The sequence below is a fragment of the Delphinapterus leucas genome, chromosome 15, assembly GCF_059928025.1.
Source record: "Delphinapterus leucas isolate spDelLeu-1000000601 "Yukka" chromosome 15, BTC_Dleu_Yukka2, whole genome shotgun sequence".
Classification (NCBI taxonomy): Eukaryota; Metazoa; Chordata; class Mammalia; order Artiodactyla; family Monodontidae; genus Delphinapterus; species Delphinapterus leucas.
The window spans coordinates 25,849,681-25,873,322 of NC_143143.1; the positions used below are offsets into that span (position 1 = coordinate 25,849,681).

The 23,642-nt window shown below is 38.5% G+C and overlaps 1 protein-coding gene across 7 annotated transcripts in view; it reads right to left on the reverse strand.

The window, feature by feature from the left end:
- Positions 1-211: 211 nt before the first annotated feature.
- The window catches only part of RRN3 (RNA polymerase I transcription factor RRN3), a 29,117-nt gene continuing 5,686 nt past the window's right edge, over positions 212-23,642 (reverse strand). For 3 of the 7 annotated variants that reach the window (XM_089896124.1, XM_089896122.1, XM_022552208.2), the window contains 15 exons: positions 20,875-20,964; positions 20,633-20,762; positions 20,180-20,239; positions 19,765-19,828; positions 18,948-19,017; positions 16,359-16,457; positions 14,275-14,367; positions 13,137-13,275; positions 11,792-11,922; positions 9,873-10,003; positions 8,734-8,918; positions 7,498-7,606; positions 4,809-4,961; positions 3,752-3,839; positions 212-2,854 (listed from right to left, as the gene is read on the reverse strand). In XM_089896124.1, coding sequence (XP_089752250.1) covers positions 2,693-2,854; positions 3,752-3,839; positions 4,809-4,961; positions 7,498-7,606; positions 8,734-8,918; positions 9,873-10,003; positions 11,792-11,922; positions 13,137-13,275; positions 14,275-14,367; positions 16,359-16,457; positions 18,948-19,017; positions 19,765-19,828; positions 20,180-20,239; positions 20,633-20,762; positions 20,875-20,964 — 1,704 coding nt within the window. In that variant the 3' untranslated portion in view covers positions 212-2,692. Of the gene's footprint in view, positions 2,855-3,751; positions 3,840-4,560; positions 4,659-4,808; positions 4,962-7,497; positions 7,607-8,733; positions 8,919-9,872; positions 10,004-11,791; positions 11,923-13,136; positions 13,276-14,274; positions 14,368-16,358; positions 16,458-18,947; positions 19,018-19,764; positions 19,829-20,179; positions 20,240-20,632; positions 20,763-20,874; positions 20,965-23,642 lie in introns of those variants that run through there. The other 4 variants (XM_022552207.2, XM_022552210.2, XR_016387808.1 and 1 more) reach the window with 4 other exon arrangements.

Below are 23,642 nucleotides of genomic sequence, written 5' to 3' on the forward strand. Positions count from 1 at the left end.
CCCTTCCCCTCCAGTTGAGATTAAGTTGGTACTAAGTAGGTAATACAGGTGAAACGGAAGTTATCTTTGCCTTGAAAAGACCTTTCCATGAAAATGCTTCCAGCTTAACTAGACTTTCTCACAAGGTAACCAAACAGCTGACTTTACGTGCATTTTCATCAAATCCTCACAACCATAAAGTAGGTATTAGTAATTTCCACTTTTATTTTCAAAGTGGAGCTCAGAGAGAGGCTAGGTAACTTGCTCAAGGTCACACAGCTGATTAGAAAGAGAAGACAGGTCTGACACCCATGACACTGGTCCTTTCACACTTGTATGAATTGGCCACTTCTCATTAAAGAAGACCTGCCCATAGCAGACAAACAAAATGATGGACCCTGGAACTCCTACCCCAGTTGAAAACCTGCTTTTGAGTAAGAGGGATAGGAAAATCCTGTTTTCATATATAATTCCCAAGGAGATTAAACAACTTTTTTTTTTGCACAGATGTTCCTTAAAAGCATGTAACTTTTTGGAAGTGTTTGTTTTCCTTAGACTCGTTGGGTGTGATCAAGGAGAGTCAGTGACACTTCAGATGCACCTGGAAGCCATTCTCATCACCAGTATGCAATTATTTTTGAGTACTTGCAATCACACTGGCATTACTTTTGCCTCTTTAATAAAGTATCAATTAAGTAAAGTCTCAGTTGCAGTTTTCTATTGCAAAACGGTGCTTTAATACAGTAGATCAATAAATATAAAATTAAAAAAACACAGGAGTCAAAAGAACATTTACATGAGAAGCTTCTTTATTGGGGTACCTCCCTTTATTGGCATAAGGACAAAAGTTCCAGATTAACCATGTCATTGTTCTATTTTCACAGTATTTTTTTCTCAAATTCCTTTGAAATTTTAGACTTATTTGTCTAAATACTTCTACATTAAAACTACTTCTCAACTCACAAAGACCCCACTAATTGTTAATTTCTACAGACACATCTTCAATTACTCATTTTATCCACTATACAAAAATCCTACCTTTTTGTCAGCAGTTAAAAAAACAGAGAACCTAAAGGCTCTCAAACAACTTTCCACCAAGTCACCAAAAGAAAATCACCAATACCCAAAACTTTTTAAAACAATAAAAATTTCTTATTTTCCAAAAACATATTTACAGACTGAAATTCAAACTCTACATTGCCATCAATGTAAATATATGAAAGCATACAAAGCCCTAGGAAAGAGAAAGTATTTCATTATAAAATATTTGTGATCAAGAAAATATCACTTGCCTTTAAATAAAGAATAGGAAAGTGGCAGAAAAATAAATATATTTAAAGGTGTCCATTTTCACAAATAACAAGTACACAAATAAGGAATGAAGCTAAAATATGCAGGAGCTTCAAAATGACTAGCAGCGCTTGCACAAATTTATCATACAGCGAGGTTGTTTAGACTCCTCTCTCAGTGTTTAGTTATAAAAATACAAAAAGAGCCTCGCCAGAGGATTTCACTGAGCTGGAATCCATGGTACGAACAGCCAGTAGACAGGGACTGTAGCTGTAACCATGACCTACTGTTGCTAGCAAAACCATTCCACCAAATAACCTAAAATCCCCTCTCTTCCCCTACTTTTGGACAAAGAAATTCTCAATGATCAATACTACATTCCACTACAAGTAGTTCCAGTTCTGACAGCACTTCTGGGAGCATCAGGGTAAAACACTGTGAGCTGTGTTTTATAAAAGTCCAACCCTACTTCAGTCAATGTGAATTACATTTACCTGGAACTCCTTTTTTCTTTTAAACCCATTTTTACACTCACAAATGTACGATGTGTCTGATTCTGTTTCTCTAAATCCTCTCTCGTCCCTCTAGGCTTTTATTAGTTTCTGAAGTCCCTGGAGATCTCCTTCAGTGCCAGCTCCAACTTGCAGCATCCAGGACCAGCCCTGGCCCCCTCCCCACACTTTGCTGCTATCTTCTCTGCACCCCACTGAAACCGCGGAACACAAATACAGTTACAGCAGAGGGGAAACAGCGTATCCAAAAGAAACTCATTCTGAAGACTTCAAAGAGTGTCCTTGAGGATTTTTCAGTGAAAAGATATCATATCAACAAAGTCCTGTAAGTATGGCTCTGACAAAAACCTCGTTAAAAACGCAATCTGTTAAAATAGGCTGTTGCTGATATTAGAAATTTCACAATAATTATTTCAAAAAGCTGTAACAAAAAAATGTATACATTAAACAAATGAGCCAAGCTTTCAACACTTATCGTCAACTCCACCGTAAAATATTGCACATGATATCCTGTCTTTTCCTTTTTTTTTTGCAGTACGCGGGCCTCTCACTGCTGTGGCCTCTCCCGCTGCGGAGCCTGTGCAGGCTCAGCGGCCATGGCTCACGGGCCTAGCCACTCCGCAGCATGTGGGATCTTCCCGGACCGGGGCATGAACCTGTGTCCCCTGCATCGGCAGGCGGACTCTCAACCACTGCGCCACCAGGGAAGCCCCTGTCTTTTCCTTTTGTCTGTACAGGAGCAAAACAGAAAAAACAAAAACAAAACAAAAAACCCAACCACGTCTGTTCAGACATTAGAGTAAGTCTAACTTGAAAGTGAGATGCCTGAAGCACGTACTCACTCTAGTTCAACGCGATGCTCAAACAGTATGAACCTTGGTACGAAGGGCACGACGGGAGGAATGTCAGTCTCAATCACAAATCGTTGTGATCATGGGGGACTGGTCTGGCAGGTATAAGACAGGTGGGGAGCCCACACTGCTTGAAGGACTGCGGAAATGCGCATCAAAGGAGCTCGGTGTAATCCCAGCTTCACCTTTCAAAAAATCATCTTCTTCATCTTCCACCACCTCCTGCACAAAGAACAGAGATTATCAACAAGATATCAAGTGGCAGTTTGAAATGCTTTCAAGAATCCCTTTCCTCAGGAATGTGCTACTTCTGGAAAGACAAAGGTGAAGGAAAAGAATCTTAATTTCGAACGCTTCCCAATGCACACTTCTTTATTATGAACCATCCGCACAACTGCTCATCACACGTTGTGTTTGTTTAAAGTCTGATTTTTTGTTTTTGAACAGATTTTAAGCTCAATGAGGGCAGGTAACATGATATGTCATTCTTGCTCAATCTAACATAATGTGAATGAATGAATGAATGACCATCCTCCTCAAATGCAAAATTTAAAGAAAGAATAAAACTAAAAAGAGCTTTCCAATGATTACTTATAAAAAAGAAGACAGGCACATTAAAGCTGACTTTTAATACAGAAATGAATGCGCCACAAAGAAACAAATGGTGACATTTTTTATTATTGGATTCTAATTTTCTCCTTTGGCAATAGCTGCCTCAGCTCCACGGCCACGCACTGGAGGACATGCTGCAGACCTGCATCTTCACCACCTATTCATGAAAACCTACAAAATTAATGTTAACTTCTGGGAACATTTCAACAGTAAGCAAATCTGAGACTGTTACGTGGTGGTAACGATCAAGTGGTAGAGATCTAAATGTGTTAAGCCGACTTTTAATTACCCTTCACTTCCCAAAGTCAGCATGTGAAGTGTCTGGTTTGAACAATTCATTAAAAAACAAACACTATTCTCGTAAGAACACAACCTGGGCTTGGAATTCTGTAAAGGCAGAATGAACAAATGTAGTATTTTTCAAGTGTAACATTGCTATTAACTATTTGACTGTGCTCTGTAACAACATAGGAGATTCCCAGAAAGTATGTTGAATCATAAATTTACCTTTTTAATGGGTTTCTTAAACTCCTGAAGCTCTTCTGCACTCATGTCTTCCCATACCTGATAAAGAGGATCAATGAATTTCTTTGACCTGTCAAGAAGATCAGGTTTCAAAATCAAATTAAATACTACAGCAAAGGTCACCACATATTTAACTCTTTTCTCACAAGACCCATTACCCAAAATGAAGAAGTAAAAACTATCGCTCAAATAATAATGGTGTCCAAAAATATCCTATGTAGGTTCTGTAACTAACGGGGCTCCTTCTTTGTAAGAGTTCATCCACTCACGTAGATGGAGTATTACACCTACTGTTTCTCAACTTTTCATTTTCAAGTGAAATTACTTCTCAACTTTGCAAAGATTAACGGTGAATTATAATATGTCCAAATGAAGGTGAAATTATATTATTCTGGAAATTCCTTTTTAATATTCCTATAGTCATTTACTAAAAATAAATCTGGGTAAAAAGACCAATCTGGTTTCAGTCAACCAAGACTTGGGGGACCAGATAATCCCAAATCATTGTGTTGTTAGTTACAAACTGTCATAAGCAGAAATCCTGCTTCCTTATATATATATACATTTGAAGTTAAGACTGGCCTGGGGGTTTTCCAGAACTACCCATCCAGATAAATCACTTGGCATTTGCTTATCCTGTGCAACAGTATGGGATGTGGTCTCTAGAAGAAGGAACAAGTCATTTGGCAGAAATTTATGACCCAAGAAAAGGCAGCATCCTCCCTATCCAGGTACCTCTATCCCCAGCCTCTTGTATTTTTAAACCAACAGGTTTCAAGAAAAGCAAAAACCTCTTGGTGTCAATCTGGGCTCCTACTGAGGGAGAGACCTGCAAGCCCTCCTGTGCCACGACCCTCAGCAGCCTTGAACAGGCTTCTCCACACTGGGCCTGGAAAACACGCAAGGAGACCACGAGACCCTATCAACGACCAGAAGGGTCACTCACCACAAAGAAACCCCAAATCCCGATCCTGGTAAAGGCACATACACACCGCATTTAAATTCACCATCGAAAGGTCGACTGTCTAAGTGTACCTACCTCTTCAGTACACAAGGATCGAAGGGGAAGAAAGTGTCAAGTGGGTTCGTGCAGGTTTGCACTGAGTCCCCCCCAGCAGTGTTTCTGATAACTGGCAGCATCTGGCGGTTGTTCCTCTCAATGAGGGTGTAGCAGAAAACAAGCTGGTATTTGCTGTGGAATAAAACCAACACAGACAGAGGCATTAATGTGCTGGAATTACTCTGCATGGACACGCCCGTTCATGTGTGACAACTACCCCGACTACATAGATCTTATTGAACATAACAGCTACAAGAAAAAAAATAACATAAAGTAGAAAGTAATGCTTTTAGGGTACAGTCCTCTGGGCCTACTATTTACAAGTTAGCTAAGGAGAAAGAATATGTGCTATCACTTTAAGAATATGAGAGTGGGCTTAGATTACTAATTAGGCACAACTCACTAAAAATTAATGCATTCACGGTAATTCTTTTAGTTTACAGAATTATGTAGCTGTATTTACTTATTTTTTACTGTTTGTACGAATTAGTGGGTTGGTGAAAAAGGGATTCAGGATTCACTGAGAGGGGATATGGGTTGTTGGTAGAGACACTTGGCTGTTGAAGATATTAAGGAGGGTACTAAGGGAGAGCCATGGGGTTTACTGAATCACGACCTCAGAAAATGGTAAAGAAAAGAAAAGCCATAGTGAGTGAAAACAGTTAAGTGGACAGAAAAACTTGCGATAAAAACCAATAGGACCAGGACTTCCCTGGTGGTGCAGTGGTTAAGAATCCACCTACCAATGCAGGGGACATGGGTTCGAGCCCTGGTCCGGGAAGACCCCACATGCCGCGGAGCAACTAAGCCCGTGAGCCACAACTGCTGAAGCCCATGCGCCTAGAGCCCGTGCTCCGCAACAGGAGAAGCCGCTGCAATGACAAGCCCTCGCACTGCAGCGAAGAGTAGCCCCCACTTGCCGCAACTAGAGAAAGCCCATGCGCAGCAACGAAGACCCAGCGTAGCCAAAAATTAATTAATTAAAAAAACAACAACAACAAAGCCCAACAGGATCATATGTTGTCAAACTCCCTGGTGGTTATGACTTAGGAACTTCAAAAATCACTCACTGGGCCACTTCTTTGCGAGGAAGATTTAGCTCACCTTTGCCAATGCTCCCCCTCCCACCCTCCCTCCCACGGTACTCATTCAGGTATCTGTTCTCAGGCTCTTAGGTCACTACTGCTATTTTAAGCACCATATGTTCATTTCTGTTCCATTAGCCAAGGATCACATTTGACTCTTGGTGTTAAATGGCCAAACCACACTGGAGTACTTCGCAATATTCGGTAAAAGTGAAGATGTGCGCCTCCTACAACCCAGCAACTGCACTTCTGGGTGACAGGAAGTATGTGCCTGTGTACCAGGACACACACACAACCATGCACCCACACTGAAAAAGGAAGACAGCTTAAATCCCAACAAAGAATCAATGTTTTAAAATTATGAGAACATTACGCAGCAGTCGAAATCAAAATACAGCTATGAGTCAATATAGCAGAAGCAGTAGCTACAGAATGATACATAAATTCCTTGACACAGGTCTTTATTTCGACCTCTTGCTCTCAGCCTCACGTCTTACTCCTAACGTCCATGCTAATCCCAAACCCCAGATCTAGAGCCTCTCTGGCCAGTCTGCTCCTCAACTGCAGCCCTCTACTCCCACCCCATGAATATTCTACGGGCAGCTGCCTCTGCTTTGCTCCATCCATCCTACTCTTCCAGCTGCTTTCTATCTTCCCGCGATGTGCTGGAAACGTCCACCCACTGGACACTGTTGCTTATTGGTTTCTTATCTTAATTCTTTACTACCATTTTTGAGATCTGAGGGAGAGAGAATACCTTGAACTAGATGGCCAGCAAAGGAAAAATAAGCCTGCTAAATGAGAGCAACAAGATGTCTAAAGGGGACTGAGGGATGCAGAAATTATTCTTATCTTCTAATAGCTCAATCTGTTAAAGATTTTAAGCTATGATCCTGCCCTCAATATCAGGATAAGATACCCAAGGTCTCCAATTCACTTTCTACGTGAAGCAAAATAATTCAGTGAATGCTTATGAAGGAGCCGGCCTGCCGGCATTCAAACCTTATTAGCTCTGCCACAGTCTAGCCATGACTCCACACAAGTCATTCAATCTCTCTGTGCCCCACTTCTCGCCATTTATAAATAGGGATTAATAATACAGTCATAGGATTGTGTGAGGATTAAGTGAGTTCTATGCAGAGTGCTTATCAGACCTGTGCTGGGCACACAATAAATGCTACGCACATCAGCTGTAGCCACAAGGCCCTCAATGAACCAATTTCCTATTGTTGGATGTTTATCTCATGTCCAGTCTATTTTTATTACCATTATGAGAGTCACTCTAATAAACATCTGTGGTTTGTACCTCTCAGCTTGCTAGCTGCCTTACTTATTTCAAAGTGCCTAAGCTTCTGCTGAATTATCGTCCTCAGATTAAAAAGTAGTAGCAATTTCCAGTGCAACCAAAGTATAAAAACAACACCTTCAATGCAGTGCTTTCCACAAGTACTGGGTTTTTGGTTTTTAAATGTTTTTTGCTATTAATTTTGTTAAATAATTCCACAGAAATTTAATGGAATTTTATAATACTAACATAAATTCACTTTGAAATAACTTCCACAAATAGAGCATAAATAACTTACTTTGTGATTGCAGCAAAAAAGTTAACTACCGAGGGCAGGCAAATCTTCAGAGGATTTAGCTGACTCATCACTATCCGTTCAAAATTTAGACTTTGAAGGTACCTCAAACCTTTGATTAAAAAACAAAAGATTTTTTTAAAAGATACAAACACAATAGTCTAAGCAGCACTTATTATTTTATACAGTAAAAAAAACAAATTTAAAAGAGGTATTTGCACAAATGCTTTAAAGGTCCATGTAGACAGTCACGCAGTGTAGAGCCCAAAGAATATCACTAGGCTCAACCATATGTATTTATGACCAAACCAACTTTTCTAAAGAAAAGAGTTTATTCTTTTAAAGAGTCAGGAAGTAAACATACATTTCCAGTGGGCAACCGTACATGACAATTTGGAACTCAGATACAAGCAACCTCAGCACATGCTGAGCGTATAGAGGGAAACAAAGACTGTGTGATTTCTGCTAACAATCATGGAATCATTAAAAAGCTGAGACAACACAGTGATTCTCCATTCCTTAGAGGTAATGATTATACAATATGGAATTTCTCCTTCTTGAATTCCATATGTACACACACACACACACACACACACACAAAATCTGTCAATGTGACAGCCAACAAAACCAAGAGAGACTTACATGTCTTAAGTTATCAGTAAAGTTGAGCATGTTTTTCAAGTGTGCATTAGTTGTTTGTATTTCAGGGTTTTGTTTGTTTTGTTTACAAAAAACTATGGAGGTAGAAGGAAAAATTAGGTAGATACTACTGTCTTGGAACCGATAAATATACTTCTCTCCTATGTTAAAAAGAAAGACACCACACTTATTCTAAGAGGCAAGCAAACCAACTTGTGCCTAAGTGTCTTTTGTTAGGAGATTCTTTGATGTATATTTTGATAAAAATTACTAAAAATGGCATAATGTAATGGCTTACAAGAAATAGGTCCTCTTTTTTTTTAATATCTTTCTTAGAGTATAATTGCTTTACAATGGTGTGTTAGTTTCTGCTTTATAACAAAGTGAATCAGTTATACATATGTTCCCATATAAAATAGGTCCTCTTTAACCAAGACGCTTACCATTTATTTATACAAAAAAAAGCAGTGATTTTACTTATCTTGTGATAAAACTTTGTCCTACTAGAGTTCATACAACTATTTTTAAGCCCCACATCTTTTTAGAAGTGGGGCTTAAAAGGAAATTCCAGTTCATATCCATCAACCCCACATCACTGACCTTCCTTCAGGTTTCCACTTAAAAGCTGCCTGTGTCTAAAAACAAAAGTGTAGAACACAGCTTGGCAGGCTGAATAAAATGGTCCGTGGAGAGCAACATCACAAAATGCCTTTGTTCCTGAATCCTGGTTAGTAAGGTATACGTGCAGCCACTTAACCAAAAGATCGAGGCATGATTTTACAGTACTAGAGAAAAGAAAAATTCAAGTCAACTTCACTTGCTTCATAAAAAACTAGAATGACATAAGAACACACAATTGCCTCTCCTTACAAACTAAGAAAAGTCTGTCCATTGGTTTCTGTATCTATCACCCATGGGCACAGAGGAGAAGCAAAGAAAGGAAGGAAAATGGTAGGCAGGTGGAAAGACAGTCTTCCGGTTACAAGCTCAAGGACATGGACCTCCTAGGAACAACAGGCAGGCCCCTAAGAATGCCTGAAGTCCCAAGAGCTGGAGAACAGTTTCTCCTCATCAACTCAGAAGGGCTTCTCCGATGGCCTCCCAGCCCTCTTGGGGGAATATGGCCAAAGAGCAGGGCATGTTTACCCACATCTTACAAGAGAAAGACAGGCCAGTTGACCTCACCATTCCCTAAGGGGTTCTGATGAAATCCCATGGTCAACAATTTAGGACAGAACAGCCAGATAGCTTTTAGCTATCAGGAAAGGGTTTTTAAATAGCATCCTTGTCCAAAGGTATCTTCATGGATAACTAGAAGAAACAGGCCCAGAGCTGGCCTCCTAAATAGATTTATTACCTTTAAAAGAATTTTTTTCTTCAGCTTTAACAGATACAATTGATTCGGAATGCAAATGAAAAATGACAAACCTATAAAAAGAATCAAAACAGTATACAACACTGTACACCATCCATGAAGACAAACGGATCTTCATATTCAAGTGCAACCATACAGAACAGATTACAAAAGCTTTTCATGTGAGGTTTTACATTTTGAAAAGGAGACATTTTATTCTGAAATTGCCTCTCAGAAATATAAACTTCTTGAATAGAGTGGGAGAACAGATTTTTTCACTTTAAAGACAAACCAAAAAAATAAGGCAGATATTTCTCTGACTTGAGACAATACTATACTTTTTAAAGGATGATATGAAAAGCACTTAGAAAATTAGGTTACTTACATAAGAGGAACAAATTTAGCTCTTGCCAAAAAGCTTCCAATATAATTTGCAGCAGCTTGCCTGATGATAGCAGGATTATTTGGATCCTGCAATTTTTTCCACAGATGTTCCAAAAATGCTTCTGCAAATCCCTATAAAAAGAGAAGGTGTTGGTCTCATCTTTTTTTAACGCTTAAGATATTCTGGTGATCAGAATCCTAAGATTTTTAACTCACCAATATGGTTAAGTTCTAGTATCTCAGTTATACTGCTAGATAAATAATGAATACGTTATTATGGTTCTTATTTTTAAAACATCTTGAGATAATACTATTAAAAACAAAAGGTGTTCCACAGCATTAAATAATTCAATGGATCCCAAAACTAGCTGAGCATCAAAATCAACCCTATAGGGGCTTCCCTGGTGGAGCAGGGGTTAAGAATCCACCTGCCAATGCAGGGGACACAGGTTCGAGCCCTGGTCCAAGAAGATCCCACATGCTGCAGAGCAACTAAGCCTGTGCGCCACAACTACTGAGCCTGAGCTCTAGAGCTCGCGAGTTACAACTACTGAGCCTGTGTGCCACAACTACTGAAGCCTGCACGCCTAGAGCCTGTACTCTGCAACAAGAGAAGCCATCGCAATCAGAAGCCCATGCACCACAACAAAGAGTAGCCCCCGCTCACTGCAACTAGAGAAAGCCCATGCCCAGCAACCAAGACCCAACACAGCCAAAAAAAAAAAAATCAACCCTACAGTTTCAGGGCTTTGGAACCCTACAAATTTGTGACAGGGCTTTGGGATCCACCAAAACTCTGTTAGCTCTGTTAGGAAATTCTCTGGTGGTCCAGTAGTTAGGATTCGGTGCTATCACTGCCAGGGCCCAGGTTCTATCCCTGGTCAGGGAGGTAAGATCCCAAAAGCTAAGTGGCGCAGCCAAAAATAAAGCAAATAAATAAAGCTATGTAAGTGATTCTGATATTTAGCCATAATTGGAAACCAATGATTAACCACACTCACATGGGAACCCCTTCTGCAGTACCTTTCAGACTGCACATATCAAACTTAACCAGAAATAGAGACTAAAGTATAGTCGGTGGGACTTCCCTAGTGGTCCAGTGGGTAAGACCCTGAGCTCCCAATGCAGGCGGCCCGAGTTCGATCCCTGGTCAGGGAACCAGATCCCACACACATGCCCCAAATACGAGACCACATGCCGCAACTAAAGGATCCTGCATGCTGCAACGAAGACCTGGTGCAGCCAAAATAAATATTTTAAAATAAATAAATATAGTTGGCATTTGACTAATTATGCTAATTGTAGGAAAAAAACAGACCAATTTGCTTCTTTTCAACAAAGGATGCAACCTCCAACTTCTCCCAAATAGCTCTTTTCAAAACCCACTAACACATGCTTTGGGGCAGATTAAGTTTAACCTTTCTATCCATGACCAATACTCTCCTGGACTATTCTAGGAAGCTACAAAATAGTTGCAAAGAAGAGTCCTGTGTTCTTTTGTTTTGCTTTGTTCTCAAAATAGAAAAACAAAGTCTAATGTTTTTAAATCCTAGATTAAAAATTTAGTTTGGGCTAGTTAAGATCAACTGAAAGAGAATAAAGAAAATAAACAGTTAAATATCCCTTACGAGATTTTAATAAAAGCTTGAATTAAAGGGAAGGGCACCACCTAGTGGACCAAATGCAGGATGACATTTTCAGAGCACTCAGCTTAAGCTGACAGGCAGCAGCAATGCCCTCTGCTCTTTCCACGGGTTGAAAAAGGGCTTGTTATTTCATCAGGGGCACTAAGTAAAATGAGCTCAAGACAAAGAAATACCTCATGGTCTCTATTCCACACCTCCCTCCACCCCCCACTTTTTAAGGGGAAATTCTGGGAAAGAATAAAATAAACTACAATAATGTGAATGACATACTCACCAATTTAAAGCTACAGAGGTAAAACATGAAAAACTGCACATGGCAAGAGGCATGGGTGGGCAACAGGAGTTTGTCAAAGATGGTTATGAGATCTCGATATAAATCCTTTGTTTTGTTGTTATCAAGCTTACCTACGAAGAAAATTTGGCGTTTCAGTTTTATAAAGACATTATTTTCAAGCTACCAGTTTCATTTACCAAATTTGTAAAAAGCAAACACCACCATTAAGACATACATCATCTATTAAGCTACGGGGGATGGGGTGGTGGTGGGAATGCCATCTTTATTTTGTACAGAGTTCCCTTTTTAATTACAATAACCCAGCACTAGCAAGGAAGCAGGCTCTCATCTCATACACACTACTGTGATGCCACACATTGTAAAACTGCCATTTAGAAGCAGAAGCCCTCTGATCCAGTAATTCTACTGCTAGAAATTTATCACAAGCAAATAATTGACAATATATATACAAGGATGTTCATTATACTGTTATTTATAATGGCAAAAAAAGCAGGGGGAGAAAAAAAATAAGAAACCAGTTAAATCCATATAACTATTTTAGAAGAACAGTGAATGGTATGAGAAAATGTTCACAAGAGGTGAAAAGGGAAGATTATAAAATACTACATATAGTGTGATCCCCAAATTCACTGAGAAAAACACATATACCCATACAAACAGAAAAGAAAAAAAAATGCTAATAACAGTTCTCCAAATAGTAAGAATGTGGCTGTATAAACTTTGTAAATCCTTTCCTGTATTCTCCAAATTTTCTCTAATCAATATGTATTATTTTTATAACAGCAAAAAAGTTAGAGTAGTAACATATTAATTCAGATTCAAGTCCTAATAATAGGACTGAATGGCAGTCCTATTATGAGGCAAAGCCTCTAGACTAAAAATTCTGTAAGGGCAAGAAGCATATCAATTTGTTCACTACAGTACCAACACCTGGCAAAACCAAAGTACCTAGACTCTCTAAATTCAATACGGAACACCAAGTACCATGTATCAACGTCTACTATACCATTTCTTAAATGTCTTGAACTTGAGGTCCGCCTAAAACTGTCCAAACTCCATATATAAGCTTTCAATACAGTAATCGGTGAAAATATCATCAAGGGCTCTGAAGACAAACATAACTAAGCCTGAATCCCAGTCCCACTATTCTCAAGCTATGTCATGTTGGCAAGTAACAATCTCTCTAAACCTTCTCTTCCTCATACTCAAAACAGTGATTTTTTGACCGGATTTCTATCAGTACTAAAGTATGAAAAATACCCAGCACAGTGCATTGTAGGTGTTCAACAAAGCAGCGGTTACTGTGACTACTACAGGTTGTTACCATCTACATAGCAGACATCCTTAATGTAGGACAAAAGTAAAGACAGCAGGATGTCCAGGCGTTCAGCTACAGGATGGACCATCTGATCAAGCATTCCTGGATCGGCCTTTGTTTCACGGTCAGTTTCTTCATCTTCGTCCTTTGAAAGTAAAGTAAAAACTAACATGAAATGCCTCAGTAAAAGTAGTTTAGTGAGAAAATTCTGAGGTAATCGTTTCCTTTAAAAGATAAAAGAAAATACACAAAGACCTTTCCAGGCAGGGGCTCTCAACCAGAGGTGTGAGTCAGAACCACCCGTGGAATTCAAAATGAAAGCACAGATTCAGCCTCTTATTCTCATTTAGACACCCATTTACAGTGTGGCCATGCAAACATCACAGATTTCCCCCAGCTCCTGGCACCCACTGTTGGTGCCAGGTTTCCTTTCCCAGGACAGGGCGCCCATCCCTGAGCTGCTATGAGTATTGGCTGCTGACAGCTCACAGCTGCCCCCCTTCTCCAGAGAAATGCCCTTGCTGCTCCCATTCCTTCCCTATCAGGACTGACATGAGGTCACAGGAGGCCATCTCTCTGGTCTCAAGGTAGGACTAACTCTATCCTGCAACTCACGCTCCAGAGCTTCTGCGGGGGATCAGGCTGGAGCTGCTTTCCAACTGAGACCGAACTCTCACTTAGTTCCTTCCCCTGCCTTTTCCAGCTTCCTCACGCCCTTTGTCCCAAGGGCACCTGAATCCCCATCTCAGGCTTTCCTCCCGGTGAACCCAACTGAAGACACTGCCCCAGGTAGAGAAGCACTGCATTAAGGTATACAGTTTGTAAAACACAGAAGTTACATTGGTATGCTTTTCCATTTATCACTCTTTCACAAACAATATGTGGTTTACAAAAAAACAAAGAACAAACAGAAGAATAAAAATGAAACATACTTCACGAAACCCAAATTCAAAGCCTTGGAAATAAGCTCTACTAGTCAATAAGCAACAAAAAAGCAAACTACTCATTTAAAAAATCATTTTCAAGTTTGCTGAACTACTGTTTTAATTCAAAGCCTTGAAGAAGGTGAGAAGCCATTAGCTGTTTCTTCCCACCCCCTGGGACTGTGAACTGCGTATGTCTGATTTCATTAATAAATGCTGACCATATTAAAGAGCCCTTCTGTGGCATCTGTTCCACTACTAGTCTGAGTTGCTGTTTCCTCAGCATCTTCAATATCCTGCCGGGATGCATTCACCTACATTACAACAAAGAAAAAAAAAAGAATAAAAGCATTTAAAATATAACTACATTATTCAGGGACTTCAAATTCATCTGATACACATGCTTTAAAGATGTCCATATTAGCACCCTATATAGCACTGTAACTCAATAAACAATCACAATGCAAACCTATAAATGGGTCTGGGTCACGGAGAAATTTACAAGATTATAAATTAAGCTCCCTGTACTACATATGTACATAAAATTAATATGAACTGTGCTATGTTGGTCTAAAACAGATAGCTTCAACAAACTCAACGTTTATTCCAACTCTAACTATGCACAAGACACACGCATGGTGTATAAGAAGCATATCATCAATCAACTGAGGAGAAAATTATTAAATGCAATCAATTTGAATTAATGAATATTTATTTGGCTATATAACCCTTCAGATATCTCGTTTAACATACCACTCAAATCATGCCTTTTCAACTGTCTATAAATGACCTTCTTCCTAAATATACTCTAAAATGTTCCATAAGCATATATTTATGCAGTTGACCAGAGAGGTTTAACTCCAAGTGAGCAATGTGCCAGCCCACCCAACCTCCAGCCCTTCCTAGACCTCCTACAGAATCAATGCTCTTCCCATCAACTCCTATTTCCTTAGTCCACAAACCTCAAGTCTCCCCAACCCTGAAATATGTCTCTCACCCCGCCTCATCCCCCCTTTACACCACAAACCCTCACCAGGTCTCTAGCAGCCCCACTTCCTAACCATCCATGCTCTCTCCAGCAATAGACTACATCCTAAACACCAAACCCAAGGACTTTGCTTTTCTCATCCTCCTTAAAAAGCTCAGCAATAGGGGACTTCCCTGGTGGTCCAATGGTAAAGAATCCGCCTTCCAATGCAGGGGACGTGGGTTCGATCCCTGGTCAGGGAACTAAGATCCCACATGCCACGGGGCAACTGAGCCTGTGCACCACAACTAGAGAGCCTGCATTCTGCAAACTACAGAGCCCACGCACTCTGGAACTGCGCGCCACAACTATATAGAGAACACCCGTACATCCCTAGAGAGAGAAAACCCGCACACCACAACTAGAGAGAAGTCCACGCGTCGCAACAAAAGATACCGCATGCCGCAACAAAGATCCCGCATGCTGCCAACTAAGACGCGACGCAGGCAAAAATAAATAAATAAATAATGATAAATAAATAAATAAAATATTTTTTTAAAAAGTCTCATGCTGCCTACTAAAGCCTTCCTCCCTCCAGATCCTCCCTGGGTATCCAGACTCTTGATTTTCCTCTCATTTCCGATCTCACTTCCTCTCTCCTGTTGGCCTCATTCTCAGTCCCCTACCTGCAGCTACAACTGCTTGGTGAATATTCTCCATCTAGCTCCCCACCTGCACCTCAATCCATCCAAAATGGAACTCATCATCCTGCAACTTCCTCCTAACGTTTCTTATTACTGTTACCGCAACACCAAACTTTCATTCCACAGGGAGCTACCTTTGAAGGGTTCCTTTCCCTTACCTTCTACTCCCCTACTTCCAATACAGTCTCAAGGACCTTTCCTCGCCACGTCACCAGAATCCATCACTTTCTCATTCCCACTGCAGCTTATTGCAAGCCTCTTTAAAAAAAGTATAAAGAATCCCCAAATAACTTCCTTAGGTATGCATTTCCAACTTCTTCTGACTACATCAGGTTTTCTAGCTCATAACGCATGTGTTCCATTCACAGCATTTACCACAACTGTACTTTTCCATTTACGTGACTATTTAATTAATGCCTTGTTCCCCAACCATGAGAGATGGGACTGTCTATAAACATCAGCACATCAATGCTCAAAGAAATGTTCAAGAAATGTTCAAAGAAATGAATCAAAGGTGGAACTGTGGATTTTTTTCCATTGTTGCTACTACTGTTTCAAATATTATGATAACAAATACTATAACACTATTTAATAAATAAAAATCAAAGAGAAAAACAGATTACACAATACTTACGTCCAACTTGAGCAGCTTTTCAATAACAAGCTCCAGAATTTCATGTCTCAAGGTCGGAAAATACACACTAATCCTTAGTAAGTTATGAACATAACACTCCTAAAACATAAAAAGATGAACATTTCAACAGAGAATAAATGTTTCATAATTATGCAAGCAAAACATTACACAATCTTTAGTTTCAACTATTCAAACAGAAAAGACTATCAAGCAACATAGAAACAACACTGTTTATATACACAATACTAGTATAATTTAATTACCCCCAGTAAATTAAGTTTGTGATTTGTATATTTCTACAGTGTTTTTAAAGGTTTGTTGAGATATAATTCATATAAAATTCACCTATTTATAAAGTGTACAATTCAATAGTTTTTAGTATATTCACAGAGTTGTGTAACCATCACCATAATCAATTTTAGAACATTTTCATCATCCTAAAAAAAAACCTTGTATCTTCTAATAATGTACCTCCTCTCAGCCCTAGGTAACCACTGGTCTACTTTCTTTCTCTATGAATTTGCCTAGTACAGACATTCCATATAAGTGGAATCTTACAACATGTGGTGTTTTAGCATAATGTTTTCAAGGTCCATTCATGTTGCAGCAAGTAAACTATTCTTTTTTTATTGCTGAATAATATTCCAATGTATAGACATAGCACACTCTGTTTATTCATAAGCTGCTAAACATTTGGTTTCCATATTTTGGCTACTATGAATAATGCTGCCTTGAATATTCATGTAAAAGTTTTCAGGTGGACATATATTTTTACTTCTCTTGGGTATATACTTAGCAGCGGAAATGCTAGGTCATATGGCAATTCTACATTTAACCTTTTTGAGGAACTGTAAGACTGTTTTCCAAAGTAGCTGCACCATTTACCATTTTACATTCCCACCAGCAGGGTAGGGGGGTTCTGGTTTCTCCACATCCTTGCCAACATGTGCAATTATCTATCTTTTTGAGTACAGCCATCCTAGTTGGTAAGAAACAATATCTCATGGTTTTGACTTGCATTTCCCTAATGGCTAATGATGCTGAGTTTCTCATGTGCTCATTAGCCATTTGTATGATTATTTTGGAGAAACACCTATTCAGACCCTTTGTCCATTTTTAAATTGGGTTATATGACTTTTCATTATTAAGAGTTATTTATATACTCTAGATACAAGGCCTTTATCTGATACACGATTTGCAAGTATTTCCCCATTTTAAGTCGTCTTTTCATTTTCTTAAAGGTGTCCTATGAAGCACAACAGTTTTTAATTTTGATGAAATCCAATTTAACTACTTCTACGGCTGCTTGTGGTATATCTAGAAATGGTTGTCTAATCCAAGGTCACAAATATTTTCATCTATTTTCTAAGAGTTTTATCCACTTTGAGTTCAATTTTGTATATGGTGTAATAAGTCCTATTTCATTCTTTGCATGTGAACATACTCTTGTCCCAGAACTAACTGTTGAAAAGACTATTCTTTTCCCCACTGTCCTGTACAACAAGTTTTTATACATTAATCTTATATTCTGTGACTATACTGAACTCATTTATTACCTCTACTGTTTTTGTGGATTCCTTAGGATTTTTCTATATGTAAGATCATGTCATCTGCAAATAGAGATAGTTTTACTTCTTCCTTTCCCACCTGGATGCCTTTTTCTTTTTGTTGCTTAACTCACCTGGCTAGAACCTCTAGAATAATACTGACCAGAAATGGCAAAAGTGGACATCCTTGTTTTGTTCCTTATCTTAGGGGAAAGGCTTCAGTCTTTCATTATTGAGTATAAAGTTAGCTGTGAATTTTTCATAGATGCCTTTTATCAGGTTGAGAAAGTTCCCTTCTATTTTTGTCATAAAAGGGTTTTGGTGTTTTTCCATCCATTGAGATGACCATGTGGTATTTATCATTTATTCTGATACAGTATACTAATTGGTTTTGAGGTATTAAATCAACCTTGCATTCCTAGGATAAATTTCATTTGATAATGGTGCATAATTCCTTTCATATGTTGTTAGGTTCAATTTTCTAGTATTTTGTTGAGAATTTTTGCAACTATGTTCATAAGAGATACAGAATTTGTAATACTCCACTTGAAGCACACCATCACAAATAGCAGCAAAAGTTATTAACTCCTTATTTGATACCTGTAATACATTATTTAGGAAAAAATAATCTATGCTTAAAAGGGAACCACTATTGAAAGTTAGGCAGATGATCTAAATATTACACAAAAAACTTAAGACTTCATCTATAGAAGGCTCTGCCTTCATGTTTAAATAAAGCATGTTTATAATTGGTACTAAATGAACTATTATCTTCTAGTAATTCCCATCTGTGTAAGCATTAAGCCTATTTAGATATTTCTGAAATGGACTCTGCCTTTGACTTGCACGTAGGAATAAGAGAAAAGGCACTGAGAACCCTCAGTCAGTCGCTTGCTAAGAAAGGAATCTGAGTCAAATTCTTAGCCTTAAGTTTAAAATTCAGCAGACAAAACAACTTTTAAGAAAAAGACCTAAACTCAGCTAAAACTACATAACAAAAAACAACTTTTCCATTAGTTTCCCCCATGAAAAGATTTCTTACCAATGTTCTCTCTGATTTTCGAACAAACGGAAATTTTTCCACCAGTATCGGCATAAGAAACCATGGTGTTCTATTTTAAAAAGAAAAAACATGCAACCAATCCATGTTAACTGGACTTTCTTGGAAGGCTAACATTTCCATTCTAAGAGCAAATATAGATACAGGAGGCAAACAGTAACTCCTACTTCAAGCAATTGGAACTGAAAATAAATGCATGGCTTCAGAGAAAATCAGTAACAACTTGGGGAAAAATAAGCTTCTATTAAGTTTGATATCAACAGCAAATTAAAGGGGGGATCCTTTTTTCCACAAAAGTTTAATGAAGAGCTTCAGTTTAAAATCACTGCACATATATATTATTTTAAAAAATTATCAACTTGGACTTTTTAAAGTTAGCTTATTTGCTAAACTTACTGGGGGAATTTGAAGTTCACCCCTCCAAAAGAAACCTACACACCTTAAAAGATTTTCTTAGAACTGATTTTTATTCATATGGCATGGCACAAACGCAGGGGCTTCTCACTGAAAAGTTTTGGATATCGTGTCTGTTGAAGATAAAAGCAAAATTCTAACCACCATAAAAAGCTGGAGGGGAGAATTTGCATACAAGTTTTGAAAAATAGTTAAAGACAATGAATAGAGAACTGAAATGCTATTTTTTGTAGAATGTGATCTGATATCAACAGGATACAAAAAATATGCAGCATATAACTTCAGTTTTGATGCTATGAACATTTTACAATTTTCTACTAACCAATCATAATTTTCTTGAGACTTAAACACCACAATTCAAAATAAGTAACCAAAGTATACTCACGATGGGACATATCTTGCTATTATTTGTAAGGCTCTGTGACATGTGTCAAAATTTGCAGGAAGATCTACAAGGTGAAAAGGGAGAGTATGAGCATGAAGATAAAACTGAAAACTGAACAATTATCTACCTAAGTCTAAAAATGCCTGCTAACCAAAACTGAATCATGTGTCAGCAAAATAATAATTTCAAGAGTTTTCTCCATGACCGACTATCAACGAAGACTATAAATAATGCCATTAAGGGCAACTGATTGCACATTAACATTAAATATAACAAAATGATTCCATCTAAGGTTGCCTTTTGTTGCAGTCTACATATTAGATTAAGTCCTGGAGGTGCCAGGATACTTTAGCATTCAGCATGCATTCACTAAGACACAGGAGGCAGTTTTCGCTTTAATCCTCCTTATACTTACTATCATCTTCGTCATCAGAATCCGAAACATCTATGTCACCTTCCTTAGTGACCACTCGGGCTTTTGAAGAAAAAAGGAAATATGTTATTCTTCTAATATTGATCTAAACAATCAACAGCTACATAAAAAAGCGATTTTTCCATTGTCCAAACTTAATACAATAAAATTTACAATGGGGGCAGGAGGTTTAAGTAGCTAAAAATCCCTGAGTTCCAAGACTTCGTCAGAAGCTCACTAAAGCAAATTACAATCCATAAAAATCATAGCAACAAATGAATCTAGACACTTCCACAGAGGTCATTATAGGGGACAGACATGTACCAGAACTGCTGCCAATAAGCATCCTGGAATCTTCCATGGTGGCATAATCTCCAAAATATAGTGGGAAGGTAACTTTTTAATAGAGATATTTAAAAAAATAAAAATCAAAACAAGCAAAGAGCAGCCACTTACGAGGTACAAAATGAGAAGCAATCATGCTGAGACATGGTCTAAGGAAGACAGTCTGTGCTGATACAAGATTACCAAGGAAAGCTAAATACTCCTCCACCACTGTCTGACTTCTATTTAACCACCGCAACCTCTAGAGGTGGGAGAGAAAGAAAGACAAAAGGAACATTTTACTGATACAATATATACTATTTTCGAAGTACTGAATTACATATAATAGTTGATGAAATAAATGGCGAACTTACCAACAGAATATTAATAAGCTGCTCAAAGTCTTTTGTCAAGTACACGATGGAGGAACGGAATTCCAGCAGCCAGTTAATGATCTGGTCATCCTTAAGTTAAACAAAGAAAAGTACGTTCAAAATCACAAATTCTCTCAAATAACAGAGAAATGATAGCTATCTGGCATTGATCATCTATCAACAATATTTAGGGACTTTCCTGGTTGTCCAGTAGTTAAGACTTTACCTTATGATGCAGGGCGTGTGGGTTCGGGTTCGATCCCTAGTCAGGGAGCTAAGATCCCACATTGCTCGTGGCCAAAAAACCAAAACATAAAACAGAAGCAACAGTGTAACAAATTCAATAAAGACTTAAAGAAAAAACCGTCCACATCAAAAAAAAAAAAAAATTTAAATTGAGGGAAAAAAATGTCACAAACTTGGACTTAGGCCAAAGTTGGGGTGAAAACTTCTTAGTTTGTATCAAAATGGAAAAAGATGTTACAATAAATTTTCCTTTTTTTTAAAGTAATATAATAACTGATATACAGGAAAAAGAATCAAATGCAATACTTAATTCTAATCACTTTTGTTTGCCCTAGAAAAGTGAGAACACCTCAAATGCTGACACCTGGGACTTCTTTAAACTAAAGAATTGTAACAGATTCAAATATTCTAAGACCACAATGACCAACAAGTACCTCTACTTCCTCTATACTCATGCTGACCTGCGAGCATGTTGACAACATTCATCTAAGCTGATTAACTAGAGTCATCAATAAATGTAACTTTTTCTTAACCCAACCTTCAAATGGGTTTAAATGAATTAAAATGTGTTCTATATAAATGATGGTTCCACTACTCCATTAAATATTTTTCAGACAATAAAATTACTATTCATAATACTTTTAGTGACATGGGAAAACCTAAATAGCAATACAAAAAAGCCATGTAGAGAATAAGATATCAGTTATATTTAATAAAGATACTGTTTGTATTCATGCATATATACAGCATACACAAGAAAAAAATTAAAGCCCCTAATTTTGGGGAATTCCCTGGTGGTCCAGTGGCTTTCACTGCTGAGGGTACGGATTCAATCCCTGGTTGGGGAACTAAGACCCCGCAAGCTGGGCAGCACAGCCAAAAAAGAAAAAAAAAAAAAAGGCCCTAATTTTTTAAAGAAAATGGTTAATGCTGACTAAGACTCAGTAGGGGAAAGAGACATATGGTGTTGTACCTTTAGCAACAGACTACAAACAGACAGTGTTGAACCTGCAGTGATAAACTATTAGCAGACAGGGCTGGACCTACAGCAGCAGACTACTTATAGGGAGTGTCATTTAGTGAGAACACACCATGTGCCAGGCACGGTGCCCAACACCGTACGCATATACCTTTTCCGAATCCTAACAATGCTGCAAATGGATTACTGTTATTCCCATTTTACAGCTGAGGCAACTGAGCCTAAGAAAGATTAATAAGCAATTTGCCCAACCAAACCAGTAAAAAACTAGGTTCAAACCTGACCACCTACAGGAATAAAGACACAGACGTAGAGAATGGACTTGCGGACACGGGGAGGGGGAAAGGGTAAGCTGGGACGAAGTGAGAGAGTGGCATGGACATATATACACTATCAAATATAAAACAGATAGCTAGTGGGAAGCAGCTGTATAGCACAAGGAGATCAGCTCAGTGCTTTGTGGTCACCTAGAAAGGTGGGATAGGGAGGATGGGAGGGAGACGCAAGAGGGAGGAGATATGGGGATGTATGTATATGTATAGATGATTCACTTTGTTATAAAGCAGAAACTAACACACCATTGTAAAGCAATTATACTCCAATAGGATGTTTAAAAAAAAAAAAACCTGTCCGCCTAGATCAACGCTCTGCCCACTTTCCCACAATGCCTTGCCCCACATGAAGAAGCTCCCCACGCTTCCCCCACTGGTTCACCAGTGAGTGCTTCCTATGCATTATCTATGTGACAAACCTCAATGACACTGACTATTTACTGATGAACCCTAAGTAACCTGGTAATAAAATAAAGTAAGTCGCAACTCATTTGCACTACAGTAACTTCATAATGTCCACAGTCATTAAGGATAACAAGGCCTGAAACAGAGAAGACAAGCTAAGTTACACACAAATAAAAATAAGTTGGCTCTATCCTGTCACTTTCCCACTAAAACAAGTACAACAAAATTATAAGGACAACATTTAAACTGCTCCACTTTTTAAAGTAAACCAGTCAGAGACTTTGGTGCTTTAGTACTGAACTATTATTAGAAACAAATTATTTTAACACTCCTCTGAACTAATGTGGACACAAATGATGTGATTCTTGGTCTGTCAAAATCCCAAGGAGATGTGCTGATATAAAATACAGCCGAACACAAAGAATGTGGTTCTTCGTACCTGTGGAAGAATGCACAGGTCTTTAAAGAAAGCTCTAAAGAAGTGATGCTTCCATTGTCTTTAAACAGAGTGAGTATTCTTGGGGGCTCTATACTTTACAGAGGTAAAAGCATGTCTTCAGAAAACCAAAAGTAGTTCAGTATGGCTGGACTATATCGTGAGCAAGCAAGCCAACAGATAAATCTGGGGAGCAAAGAGGGGCCAGACAAATCAGTGAAGTCCTTGTAAGCCAAATTTACAATTAGAAAGATCTGCTGGCAGTGTAGGGTATGGACTGAATGAACAACCATGTGCTTAGACAGAACCTGAGAAAGTTCATTGGTGAAAATGATATTGCAGTTGGATCTCAAAGAGTAGGAGTTTTATA